Source organism: Mandrillus leucophaeus, unplaced genomic scaffold (genome assembly GCF_000951045.1).
Source record: "Mandrillus leucophaeus isolate KB7577 unplaced genomic scaffold, Mleu.le_1.0 Scaffold30, whole genome shotgun sequence".
In the NCBI taxonomy this organism is placed as follows: Eukaryota; Metazoa; Chordata; class Mammalia; order Primates; family Cercopithecidae; genus Mandrillus; species Mandrillus leucophaeus.
In genome coordinates, this window is record NW_012103143.1 from 533,423 (window position 1) to 545,893 (window position 12,471).

At 57.8% G+C, this 12,471-nt stretch overlaps 2 protein-coding genes across 2 annotated transcripts in view; one reads left to right on the forward strand and one right to left on the reverse strand.

The window, feature by feature from the left end:
• ACTN3 (actinin, alpha 3) overlaps positions 1–8,791 on the forward strand; it is a 15,788-nt gene extending 6,997 nt beyond the window's left edge. The window contains 17 exon segments of the mRNA XM_011986931.1: positions 277–448; positions 961–1,039; positions 1,117–1,198; positions 1,970–2,055; positions 2,636–2,728; positions 3,203–3,433; positions 3,532–3,679; positions 4,737–4,887; positions 5,445–5,553; positions 5,647–5,787; positions 6,049–6,231; positions 6,704–6,838; positions 6,935–7,114; positions 7,485–7,631; positions 7,720–7,785; positions 8,258–8,416; positions 8,497–8,791. Coding sequence (XP_011842321.1) covers positions 277–448; positions 961–1,039; positions 1,117–1,198; positions 1,970–2,055; positions 2,636–2,728; positions 3,203–3,433; positions 3,532–3,679; positions 4,737–4,887; positions 5,445–5,553; positions 5,647–5,787; positions 6,049–6,231; positions 6,704–6,838; positions 6,935–7,114; positions 7,485–7,631; positions 7,720–7,785; positions 8,258–8,416; positions 8,497–8,655 — 2,321 coding nt within the window. The 3' untranslated portion in view covers positions 8,656–8,791.
• Positions 8,792–8,923: 132 nt separating this feature from the next.
• CTSF (cathepsin F) overlaps positions 8,924–12,471 on the reverse strand; it is a 5,023-nt gene continuing 1,475 nt past the window's right edge. The window contains exons 4-12 of the mRNA XM_011986941.1: positions 11,733–11,846; positions 11,465–11,610; positions 11,280–11,376; positions 11,120–11,200; positions 10,337–10,456; positions 10,192–10,256; positions 10,008–10,098; positions 9,547–9,605; positions 8,924–9,466 (exon numbers count right to left, since the gene is read on the reverse strand). Coding sequence (XP_011842331.1) covers positions 9,392–9,466; positions 9,547–9,605; positions 10,008–10,098; positions 10,192–10,256; positions 10,337–10,456; positions 11,120–11,200; positions 11,280–11,376; positions 11,465–11,610; positions 11,733–11,846 — 848 coding nt within the window. The 3' untranslated portion in view covers positions 8,924–9,391. The remainder of the gene's footprint in view (positions 9,467–9,546; positions 9,606–10,007; positions 10,099–10,191; positions 10,257–10,336; positions 10,457–11,119; positions 11,201–11,279; positions 11,377–11,464; positions 11,611–11,732; positions 11,847–12,471) is intronic.

The following is a 12,471-nucleotide window of genomic DNA, read 5'->3' on the forward strand; positions in this document are numbered from 1 at the left end:
CCACACTTTGGGAGGTCGAGGCAGGCAGACCACTTGAAGGATCGCCCAGGAGTTCAAGACCAGCCTGGACAAGATGGTGAAACCCCATCTCTACACCGAAAAAAAAAAAAAAAAAAAAAAAAAAAGCTGGCCATGGTGGCATGTGCCTATAGTCCCAGATACTATGGAGGCTGAGGTAGGAGGATCGCTTGAGCCTGGGAGGTTGAGGCTGTGGTGAGCCATGATCGTGTCACTGCACTCCAGTTGGATGACATAGCAAGACCCTGTCTCCAGGAGAAAAAAAAAAAAAAAAAAAAGGTAGGGTGAGAGGGCTGACCTGGACCCCTTCTCAATGAATTCTCCCACCTCCTCCCCACCCAGAAACCTCGGCCAAGGAAGGCTTGCTTCTGTGGTGCCAGAGGAAGACAGCACCGTACCGCAACGTCAACGTGCAGAATTTCCACACCAGGTCTGTCAGCTGGTTACCAAATGTGTCTGGGCCTCTGTGGGGCACTGGGCATAGAGAGGAGCCCTCCCTGGTCAGTGAAGGGCACTGAGCTGGTCCCTATCACAAGCCACAGGGGAGGAAAAGGTCACAGCACAGTTCCTGGAACAGTGTCTGAAAAGAGGGCTCAGTAACTGCTGAGTGGAATGGAATTGAATCCAGGAAGGTTCCAGTAACTCCTGGAGGAGGGAGTGTTTGAGACTTCCCTGGAAGGCCATTCCAGCCAGAGAGAAGCTGGAGGCCAAAAACATCTAGAAACTGGTTGGGCCTAAACATGGGTGTGTGACAGAATCGTGATGAGCCAGCAGGAGATGGTCCAGATACGGTCATGAAGGGCCTCAAACGCCAAGCTAAGGGGTTTGTGCTTTACTCCATTTTACAGATGAGGCTATCCTTCTGGGGGGTGCTCCTGGGCCGAGGGGAGAATGGGGCCCCAGCGTGAACCCAGGCCTGACCCCCCTCTTCTCCCTGTTCAGCTGGAAGGATGGCCTGGCCCTCTGTGCCCTCATCCACCGACACCGCCCCGACCTCATCGACTACGCCAAACTGCGAAAGGTAGAGACCCCTACCACCCCCACCGACGGCCTCTGCCTGCAGCTGACCTTTCACCCTCCTCCCTCACACCCATCTAGGATGACCCCGTCGGCAACCTGAACACTGCCTTCGAGGTGGCAGAGAAGTACCTGGACATCCCCAAGATGTTGGATGCAGAAGGTGCGAGTGAGCTAGCCCAGGGGAGGACCCCACATTCTCACCACTGGGCCTGGTGCACCCTCCACACCTTTGCATGGCCCTTTCCTCCTCCTGGGATGCTTCGACTGCCCCCACCCCACTCCCTGGTCACAGTCCCCCTTCTCCAGCAGTCCTCTATCTTGTCCCCTGCCCCATCCCCTGAAGAGGACCAGCCTCTCCCGCCTCTCCGCTATGTAATGGCCCTACCTTCTGCCTCCCATCCCAGTTACCTGGGTTACCTGGGATAACATTGGTCCCCCAAGAATGGCAGCTCCCCTGGGGCATGTCCTGCCTGTCCCCATGCTTAGGCAAGGCAACAGTCAACTGAAGCAGCAAACACTTTCTGAGCATCTACTTTGCGTGATGCCTGGGCTGTGTGGGCACTGCTGGAGAACTTTTTCTTGCCCTGAGGAGCTGTGGACTTGGGGGAAAGAGACAGACAGAGGGAGGTATAGGACAGTTCAAGGCACGAGGCAGCGTGGACCAGTCCCTCATGAGGCCCACGGTGGCTGGTCAATCACACTCACCCACCCACTCCCTCACACTTTGCTCACCCCAAGGTGGGGAGGTGGGGAAGTTGCTGAGCCCTGGGATAAGGAGAGAGGGCTTCAAGGAAGAGAACACACTGGGCTTGGGTGACTGGCTGCTGGTGGCCATGACTAGATACTTCCAGCCCTCCCACCCAGAGGGAGTTCTCTCCCTAGGGAGGGACCCCTGGCTTTGGCCAGTAGACACCGTGCTGTCCTGCCCTAGACATTGTGAACACCCCAAAGCCGGATGAGAAGGCCATCATGACCTATGTGTCCTGCTTCTACCATGCCTTTGCCGGGGCTGAGCAGGTAAGGTGGCCCAACTGCTACTGCCTGGGCTTGCGGACCCAAGGGCCCAACCTTGGCTGCAGCCCAACATTGGAGGCGCCAGACCACACAGGTGGGAGTGCCACTGTCCCAGCTGCACACACTCAGTCCTCAGCAAGACCAGAGGACCCTGGTTTGGAAACTCCCTGCCTACCTAGGAGCCGTGCTCCCCCCATCCCTTTCCCTATTTGCAGGGGCTCCGTTTTTTGTTTGTTTTTTGAGACAGGGTCTCACTCTGTCACCCAGGCTGGAGTGAAGTGGCATGATCACAGCTCGTTGCTGCCTTGACCTCAGCCTCCTGCCTCAGCCTCCCCAGTAGCTGGGACTACAGGCACATGCTACCACACCTGGCTAATTTTTGTATTTTTTGTAGAGATGGTGTTTCATTATGTTGCCCAGGCTGGTCTCAAACTCCTGGACTCAAGTAACTTACCCACCTCAGCCTCCCAAAGTGTTGGGATTACAGGCATGGGCCACCACGCCCAGCTGGGGGCTCTGTTTTTCAAGGGCTTTACAGAGGCAGCTTGCTTTAATGCCAGCCCTCTACCAACTACCCCCATAGGCAGAGACAGCTGCCAACAGGATCTGCAAGGTGCTGGCGGTGAACCAGGAAAACGAGAAGCTGATGGAGGAGTATGAGAAGCTTGCCAGTGAGGTGAGGCTGGGCTCCCACTGTGCTCTGCCCATCCCGGCCCTACTGACTCTCCCAACCCTGCTAACCCCAAGCGTGGGCCTGCAGAGCCTCCCTCTGCTCAGAGTAGCCCTGGCTTCCTCCAAGCCTCCTCCTGTCCATCTCCACCCAGCACTTGCCCTTCTGCCAACCCAAGCTCCTGGTCAGTCATTGATTGACTCATCATTCATCCGTTTACTCCTGCATTGATCCATTCACTCGTATTTAGGTAGTCACATGGCCCTTTGCTCTGTGCCAACCTATACTAGCCCCTGGACTCAGAAATCAGCCATCCGACTCCTTCTCTGACTCATGGGGACTACCCCATTCTGCCTTCATATTTGTCAAAGTCACCCCCACCTACCCTCTGGCCACAGCCTGGGTGTGGGTGGAGAGGGGTGGGTGAGCCGGGCAGGTCAGCTCAGAGGTCTCTGCTTTGCCCCTGCCTGGCCCTGTCAGCTGCTGGAGTGGATCCGCCGCACCGTCCCATGGCTGGAGAACCGTGTGGGCGAGCCCAGCATGAGTGCCATGCAGCGCAAGCTAGAGGACTTTCGGGACTATCGGCGTCTGCACAAGCCGCCCCGCGTTCAAGAAAAGTGCCAGCTGGAGATCAACTTCAACACACTGCAGACCAAGTTGCGGCTCAGCCACCGGCCTGCCTTCATGCCCTCCGAGGGCAAGCTGGTCTCGGTGAGCTCTACACACATTCCCTGGGTGAACTTGGGGTCCGTATCCCCATCTGTACAATGGGCAAACAGTGATGGAGGGCACCCCTGCCTGCTCCACAGGACATCGCCAATGCCTGGCGGGGGCTGGAGCAGGTGGAAAAGGGCTATGAAGACTGGCTGCTCTCGGAGATCCGACGCCTGCAGCGACTCCAGCACCTGGCCGAGAAGTTCCGGCAGAAGGCCTCCCTGCACGAAGCCTGGACCCGGGGTAGGTACACCTACCTCACGGGGCTGGACTGTCTCCTGGGGTGGAGATAGGTGTGCAGGGGCGGGAGGGGAGGTTCTTGGCAAAATGCTCGGGACAAGGGTAGGTGCTCTGCAGGGAAGCCGGAGACTGGATTTCTAATCCCACCCTGACTTGCTGTGGTGCAACCTGGGCCTCTCTTTGGGCCACTGCCCCTCTGTGGGCCAAAGTTTGTTTTGTTTTCTGAGACAGAGTCTTGCTGTATTCCCCAGGCTAGTAAAATCTCGGCTCACTACAATCTCTGCCTCCTGGGATCAAGTGATCCTCCTGTTTCAGCCTCCCAAGGAGCTGGGACCACAGGTGTGCGCCACCACGCCAGGCTAACTTTTTGTATTTTTTGTATAGATGGGTTCTCACTTTGTTGCCCAGGCTGATCTCAAACTCCTGGGCTCAAGCGATCCACCCACCTCAGCCTCCCAAAGTGCTGGGATTACAGGCATGAGCCACCGCACACCCGGGTGTTTATCTGTAAACTCAGCCTTCCCCCTCACCCCCCAGCCCTGCTCTGGTCTTCTGCTCTGATTAATTCATCAGTTAGCATTTTATTTTATATGTATCAGGTGTACAAAGGTGAGTCCATTCCTCACCCTAACATCACTTATGTCATACTCAAAGTATCCTGACGCTAAAATATTGCACGAGTCAAATATATTACTCTGGATAGAAACATCCATTCGGTGTTCTGTCGAGGATTTTAGTGATGAACAAAGGAGGCCGGTTCAGGGGCTCATGGGGGTTACAGAATCGTTGAGAGCTATTTTAAGGTCAAATTACGCCAAAACTGTACCAAAGGCCCCTTGGTCGTAGCTCGCTCAGGGCACGCTGATATAGTTTACGGATCACACCACGGAAGAGGAGTTTCATCTACGTTATTACACCGACGCCGCAGAGCAAACCCCTAGTAGGGGCTAGGCCGGTGTGGTCGCCACCTTAGCAGATGAGGCTTCGTGGTCACAGAGCCCGGCCCGCACCCCTGCCCCTGCCGCCACTGGGTGACCGGAGCCGGCCTCTCTTCGAGCAGGGAAGGAGGAGATGCTGAGCCAGCGCGACTACGATTCGGCTTCGCTACAGGAGGTGCGGGCGTTGCTGCGGCGCCACGAGGCCTTTGAGAGCGACCTGGCGGCGCACCAGGACCGCGTGGAGCACATTGCCGCGTTGGCCCAGGAGCTCAAGTAGGCGGGGCCTCGCGGGGCCCGCTCCCAACACCCCTGGCCCTGCCCCCGGCGGCGAGCCCCGCCCTGATCCCCATTTCCCTCCTCAAGACCCCAGGCTCTCCCGAGTTCTTCTGTAACCGCGCCGCCGTGGTACCCAGGTCCCATTCGCTCCGCCCCCTCCTGGAACCCCACCCCCATCTCCGGACCCCGCTCTGCTGCCACCACTCTTCCCACTAGGGCTTGACCTGTCCCACTCGTGGCCTGCCCTCTAACCTGTCCGCTCTCTTCACCCGGCTTACTGCCCCAAACCCTCCCCATCAGCTTTGGGCTGGCCACCCCCTCCCATGAACCCGCCCCTCCACCCAAGCACCTCCATGGACTGCAGCTAAGGACGCGCGGGCGCCCACCTACACAGAGGGATGCGCGGGGACCGCCCCCTCTTGGAAAGCACCCAGCTTTACCCACCACCTGCCCTGGCTCCCGCACACCTTCACCCCCACCCGGGGCGCGGGTGAAGTGCAGTTAGGACATCTGGGCTGGGGCTGGCCCCAACTCGCCCTACTTCTCGCTCCCAGTGAGCTGGACTACCATGAGGCAGCCTCAGTGAACAGCCGCTGCCAGGCCATCTGCGATCAGTGGGACAACCTGGGCACCCTGACCCAGAAGAGGCGGGATGCGCTAGAGGTGGGGCTGGGGGCCGGGCAGCTGGGGGTGGGTAGGTGGGTGAGGCCAGGTCTGCTGGGCATGCTGCTGACCCACTATGCCCCCCACCCCTAGCGGATGGAGAAGCTCCTGGAGACCATCGACCAGCTTCAACTGGAGTTCGCCCGGCGGGCCGCACCCTTCAACAACTGGCTGGACGGTGCCGTGGAGGACCTGCAGGATGTGTGGCTGGTACACTCTGTGGAAGAGACCCAGGTGGGTGCCAGGGTTGCAGGGGATGGATGGGATGACAGGGAAGCTGGCCCCAAATTCTGCCAGCCACAACTTTAGGCTCCTAGGGCAAAGGGATGGGAGGAAAACCCCAGTTCCTGAGTGCTGGGCTGGAAGACAGGAGGCCGGGGTTCTTGCGTCAGGACTTCTCAGGACCGCTGGGTGGCCCAGGGCACACTGCTGCCCTTTCTGTTGCCTATGGTAAGTGGGGGACACCAGTTGACGCTTCCTGCCTGTCACCCCCAGAGCCTGCTGACAGCGCATGATCAGTTCAAGGCAACGTTGCCCGAGGCTGACCGAGAGCGAGGCGCCATCATGGGCATCCAGGGTGAGATCCAGAAGATCTGCCAGACGTATGGGCTGCGGCCCTTCTCCACCAATCCCTACATCACCCTGAGCCCGCAGGACATCAACACCAAGTGGGATATGGTCAGTGCCACCTGCAGCCTTCCTCCCACCCACTCCTGCATACTCTGACCCCCCTGAAACTTCAGGTGGCCCAAGATATGGAGAATAAAGTCCATCTTCAGATCTAGGGTCTGCCAGACTCCACGTGGGACTGGATAAATCACCTTGTCTGTCTTGGGCTCATCTGTATATGATGAGCCGTAACAGCAGCATTCTCCTGTCAGGATTGATGTGAAGTAGAATTAAGCCTTGTGTGTGGACATCTTTTATAAATCCACCCATATTAGTTATAAATGATGCCATCAGCCCCATTTTGCAGATGACAAAACTGAAGCCCACAAGGGTTAGTGACTTGCCCAGGAGCTTTCTTGCATATCCCAGACAAGTTGGCTCAAAGCAACAGGGGCTGAGGTTTGAGGGGCTGGAGCCCATTTCCCCTAAAGCCATTTCCCAGCCCCCAGAGCTGGCTCTGGCATAACCGCCCTCCTCTCAGGTCCGAAAGCTGGTGCCTAGCCGTGATCAGACACTGCAGGAGGAGCTGGCACGGCAGCAGGTAAATGAAAGGCTCCGGCGACAGTTTGCGGCCCAGGCCAATGCCATTGGACCCTGGATCCAGGCGAAGGTGGAGGTAAGGGCTGGGACAGTGGGTCCAACCTGGGGAGGTGCGGCTAGGGCTGGGCCACAGGGAGTTGGGAGCCCTCATGCTGCCTGGGAACCCCTGCAGGAAGTGGGGCGGCTGGCAGCAGGGCTAGCCGGCTCTCTGGAGGAGCAGATGGCTGGGCTACGGCAGCAGGAGCAGAACATTATCAACTACAAGACTAACATTGACCGGCTAGAGGGTGACCACCAGCTGCTGCAGGAGAGCCTGGTGTTCGACAATAAGCACACCGTCTACAGCATGGAGGTGGGATCACAAACTCTCAGGAGAGAAGGGAGGCAGCGCTGGCTGAGGAGGCCCAGGGAGACCACAGCTGGACAGAGCATGCATGTCCCAGCAGGGTCCCCAGTTCAGCCTGGACAGGTCCCTTAAGACCCAGCGATGGAAAGTGACCCTTCCAGAGTCACAAAGCAGTCCAAACCCAGGCCAGGACTGGCCATAGCTGGTTATCAAGAGATAGGAAGGACTGCTGGGGGTTACTCAGTGGAGCCTCCAGATGGGGATGGAGGCCCGGTGAGGGGGAGGACTTGCCCAGGGTCAGTAGACTGGATGTGGAGCTAGAGCCAGTGGCCAGGCACTGGCCGCCCACTGACGGTGGCCTGTCCCCGACTGCCAGCACATCCGCGTGGGCTGGGAGCAGCTGCTCACCTCTATCGCCCGCACCATCAATGAAGTGGAGAACCAGGTACTGACCCGAGATGCCAAGGGGCTGAGCCAGGAGCAGCTCAACGAGTTCCGAGCATCCTTCAACCACTTTGACCGGGTCAGCAGGGGCCTGGCCCTGTGGGGTAAGACACTTGGGGGCTGGTGGAGGCTGGAGACCAAGCCTGATATCCACACACCCCCTACAGAAGAGGAATGGGATGATGGAGCCTGATGACTTCCGAGCTTGCCTCATCTCCATGGGCTATGACCTGGTGAGTGCCCCCCAGCCCCTTCCCAGGAGTCCCAAAGTACCCCCTCCTCTGTGCTGATCACCTACTGTGCGCCTCCCATCTTCACATACACCATCCCCTGCATCTTCATCACATCCACACAGGGGCTAGCAAGGCTCAGGGAGGTAAACTCACTTGGACCCAGTTCTGTGTGGACCCAAAGTCTGAGCTTGCAACATTTTTACCTGTAGGGAAACAGCACTACAGAAACAGGTATGGCCCTGGAAAAAAAATCAGGACCAGGGAGCAAATCTGCTTCCTGCTATAGGTAGGATGCAGATTTCAGCCTACCATAAAGGACGTCCTATAGCCAGGACTAAGGTCTCTGGAGGAAGGGAACACCCTTGTTACTGGGGCTCTGCTAGCCAAGGCTGGACAGTAGCCAGGAGGGGACATCCGGACCCCTCCTGGCTTTAGTGCTCATGGGCATAGTGCCTGGCCCCTATCTCTGCAGGGGGAAGTGGAGTTTGCTCGCATCATGACCATGGTGGACCCCAACGCAGCTGGGGTGGTGACCTTCCAGGCCTTCATAGACTTTATGACCCGAGAGACAGCCGAGACTGACACGGCTGAGCAAGTTGTGGCCTCCTTCAAGATCCTGGCAGGAGACAAGGTGAGTCCCAGGTGGTGGAGGGGCTGGGGGGCTGGGGCAGGGCATAGGACCTGTGGGTCCTCAACGCCTCTTCTCCCCAGAACTACATCACCCCCGAGGAGCTGCGACGCGAGCTCCCCGCCGAGCAGGCCGAGTACTGCATCCGCCGTATGGTGCCCTACAAGGGATCCGGGGCCCCAGCTGGAGCCCTGGACTACGTGGCCTTCTCCAGTGCCCTCTATGGGGAGAGCGACCTCTGACCTCAACCACTGAGGGTCTCTATGCAAGATGGAGAGAGGGTGCACCCTGTGGCTGATCCCATCCATCCCTCAGAGCAAGGGCCTGAGAGAACAGTCAGCCAAGTGCTTCTGAATAAAGATCCCTCTGTGGGTCTCTCCCCATCTCCTTTTGGTTCCTGAAGCAGAAGCTGGGCCCTCAGGCTCCTGGGCAGGACCAGCTATCCCACCTTGACCCACCAAAAGTCCTGCCCTCCCTCCTCACCCCCGGGGACTGAGCATTCATACCACACTAGGGACCAGGACACATCTTTATTGCTGTTAGAAAAGGTTGGTTACAAGTTTCCTGGACGTGGAGGGGGACACTATCCCTAAATCCAAGGGAACCAGAAAATTTATAGTATCAAACAGAGGAAAGCGGAGGCAGGACAGAGCTGGGCTTAAGATCAGAACATTTTCTTCCTGCTCATTACCCGAGCCCAGAGTTCTTGCCCCAGCTTCAACTGCCAAGATACCACCCTTCACCCCAAGATCCTCCTAAGCTACCACAATTCAACAAAGGTGCAGGTGCAGAACTTCAGGGTGGGAGTGGGGTGCAGGGAAGCAGGGGCTGTGCCCCAGCCCAGTGCCCTCTGCTCACCCTGAGGTACCCAGTGCCTGTCCCTCTGCCAGCTGTACCTCCCGGGGAGGGGCCTGGACACGTCAGGCTGCAGCAGCGGCCACTCTGATCAGCACCAGGTCCTGAGCTGGGGGCCCCTCCTCAGTCCACCACCGCCGAGCTGGCCATGGTGTTCACACCACAGGCCCCAGACCCGCGATGCAAGTAGTAGTAACCCTGGGGGAGAGGGGGAGCTGGTGAGGGCACCAGGGTAGGATGGCAGCTGGGGGGCCAGAGGCCAAGCCGGCAAGACTCACCTTCTCACCCCAGTCAGTGCCCCAGCTGTTCTTGATGGCCCAGAAGGGAATGTCAGAGCCTGGGGTGCAGTGCAGAGCACAAGGATCAGGGCCCTTAATTCTCCAGGCAGAGCCTTAATCACTTTGCACCTTCAAATACTTGCACTGGGCCTACTGTATGACAAGGACTAGGAAAAGAACAGAAAGCAAGGGGCCCACCTACCAGCCTCAGGGAGAAGCCCTGGGGCAGGGAGGAAGCACTCACCCACCCGTCTCTTGCAGGTCATCAATATTTACCCTCCCACAGCTCAGCTTCCCTTCCACAGACAGGACAGATGATGCCCGCGTGGCCATGGCCCAGGCAGCGGGTAAGGACAGGGTTCCTAGGCATTCCCCCTATTTCCCCTCTAGAGGACTTGAGATGCTGTGGTCCCACCCCTGCCTGTGGCCTGGCTGGATGCAGGATAGGCAGCGGAACTCACGGTTGCCATAGCCCACAAGCAACACCGCATGGTCGATGAGCCAAGGGCTGCAGAGGGGCCGGAGAGGGCGGGAGATCCCATGGCGGTAAAACTGGAGGTGGAGAAGGAGTAGGGGATCAACTCCAAGATGAGGTCGGGGAGGTCAACAAGAGATGGGACAGGGGCAGTGGGGCTAGGGCCTCACCTGCATGCCAAAGGCATTGATGGCCACGGAGATTGGGCCTCTCTTGGCCAGCCAGGCCGCCAGCTCTGAGATGGGAAAGGGTGGCATCAGTGGGTACCCAGGCCCTGGCCCCACCTTGCCTCACCTCACCCCGCCCCTCACTCACTCTGCTCATTCTGGCTCAGCTCCACGGAGTCATTGATGTAGACCTTGGCCTTCTCTGCTGAGAAGCTGCAGGCCTGCATGTGGCCCCGGTAGCTGTAGTCATCCTCTGTCTCCAGCCCTCCTGGGGAACGGTGCGGGTGAGTACAGAAGGGTGGGCTCCCATTTGCCATTCACAGCCAGAAGTGGACTAAGCACCCTACATGAGGTTCCACATTCCTCATCCACCCCAGGCCACAGGCCATCCCCCCTGAGGAATGTCTTCATTTTAGAAATGATACATCTGAGGCTGGGAGAGATGGGGAGGAGGGACCAGCACCCAGCAAGAAAAGTGGCAGAGACAGAACTCAGCTCCAACTTCTGACTCCTCACCAAGGGCTCCTCCCAGCAGTCTTTCACCCAGGCTGGAGTACAGTGGCACAAACATGCCTCACTGTAGCCTCAACCTCCTGGGCTCAAGCGATCCTCCTGCCTCAGCCTCCCAAGTAGCTGAGACTATAGATGCAAGCCACCATGCCTGGCTAATGTCTTTAATTTTTTGTAGAGATGGGGTCATGCTATGTTGCCCAACCTGGTCCTGAACTTCTGGTCTTAAGTGATCTTCCCACGTTGGCCTCCCAAAGTGTTGGAATTACATGCATGAGCCACCACACCTGGCTGGGTCAGCATTAAGACTTCAACTTAGCTCTGTGTGACTCTCACGCTCACATCTCCCCCCATCATAAAGTAACTTCTTGCAGAGGGAGAAGTGGCTCCAGTTGCCCCTCCTGACCCCGTTAATGCATACCCAAATTCTTTATGGCTGAGTAGGCGTTGGAGGGCAAGCCGCCCATGCAGGCCTTGTCCATCTTGTCACAGTCCAAGAGCTCTAGGAGACAGAAGGCTGGTCCCAAGAAGCCCTCCTGAGGGGCTAGGCTGGGGACAGAGGGGTAGAGCGAGATGCTCACCCTGTTCAGAGAGGGAGAGTAGGGTCCCCTGGTTCAGAAACCACTGGCCCTCCACGTTGCCTGTGACTGAGAAGGCCCAGCAGGAGCCACACATGCCCTACAAGAGATGGGTGGAGTCAGAGCTGGATCCCTTCACCAGCCCCAGTGCAGTGCCCATGTCCCACCCTCACTTCTAGGGGTCCAACCTGGTCCTTGACTTTTGTGACAGCCCCCTTACTCCTCCAGTCCCATTCAGGTGGGGCGAGGTCACCCACAGACTTGGCTTGCTTCATCTTGTTGCCAGGCTCTTCTCTCAGGAGGGGATTCAGGTAGATGGTACGGAACTCCTCCTCTGCAGGCAAAGGTGGGCAGGGCATGGGGAGAAAAGTGTTCTAAGCCAGACCTGACCAGAGGCCTTGCAAGCAAGGTCCTATCTCTTCCTGGCTCCATGAGGACTCTGGCCACTATCCCTACCTGTGAGATCACTGAACTTGGTGACTCCATACTGAGCTGTGCCACGGTCCAAGGCCTGGATCTTCTGTGCTCGCACCATGTTATTGACAAAGACGGACAGGCGCCACCGGGCTTCTGAGGACCAAAGAGCAGAAGAGGAGGGGCTTGACCCCAGGCAGATAAAAGGACGGGCAACTGGGGCTAGCTGGCAGGGGTTTCCCCGCGGAGTAGGTAGGGGTGGGGGCCAGACATGCAAGTGATGGAGTGGGAGGTCTGATCAACTTTTGGGGCCAAACTGAAGTGATGACTTCCCAGGTGCAAAAGCAGTAAATGGGGTCTTAAGGACACTACCCACAAGAGGTGGTGGCGAAAGGCCATGTTGTCAAGGACTCTCCAGCACAAAAAATCCGGCCTCTGCCCTATCCCACCCTGCCCAGAGTGATGGAGACGCATGGCTTTTTTTTTTTTTTTTTTTTAAGGCAGAGTCTCACTCTGTCCGCCAGGCTGGAGTGCAGTGGCACAATCTCAACTCACTGCAACCTCAGCCTCCCGAGCTCAAGCAATTCTCCTGCCTCAACCTCCAAAGTAGCTGGGATTACAGGCGAGCGCCACCACGCCTGGCTAATTTTTGTATTTTTAGTAGAGACAGGGTTTCAACATGTTGGCCAGGCTGGTCTTGAACTCCTGACATCAGGTGATCCGCCCACCTCTGCCTCCCAGAGTGCTGGGATTACAGGTGTGAGCCACCTCGCCCAGCCAC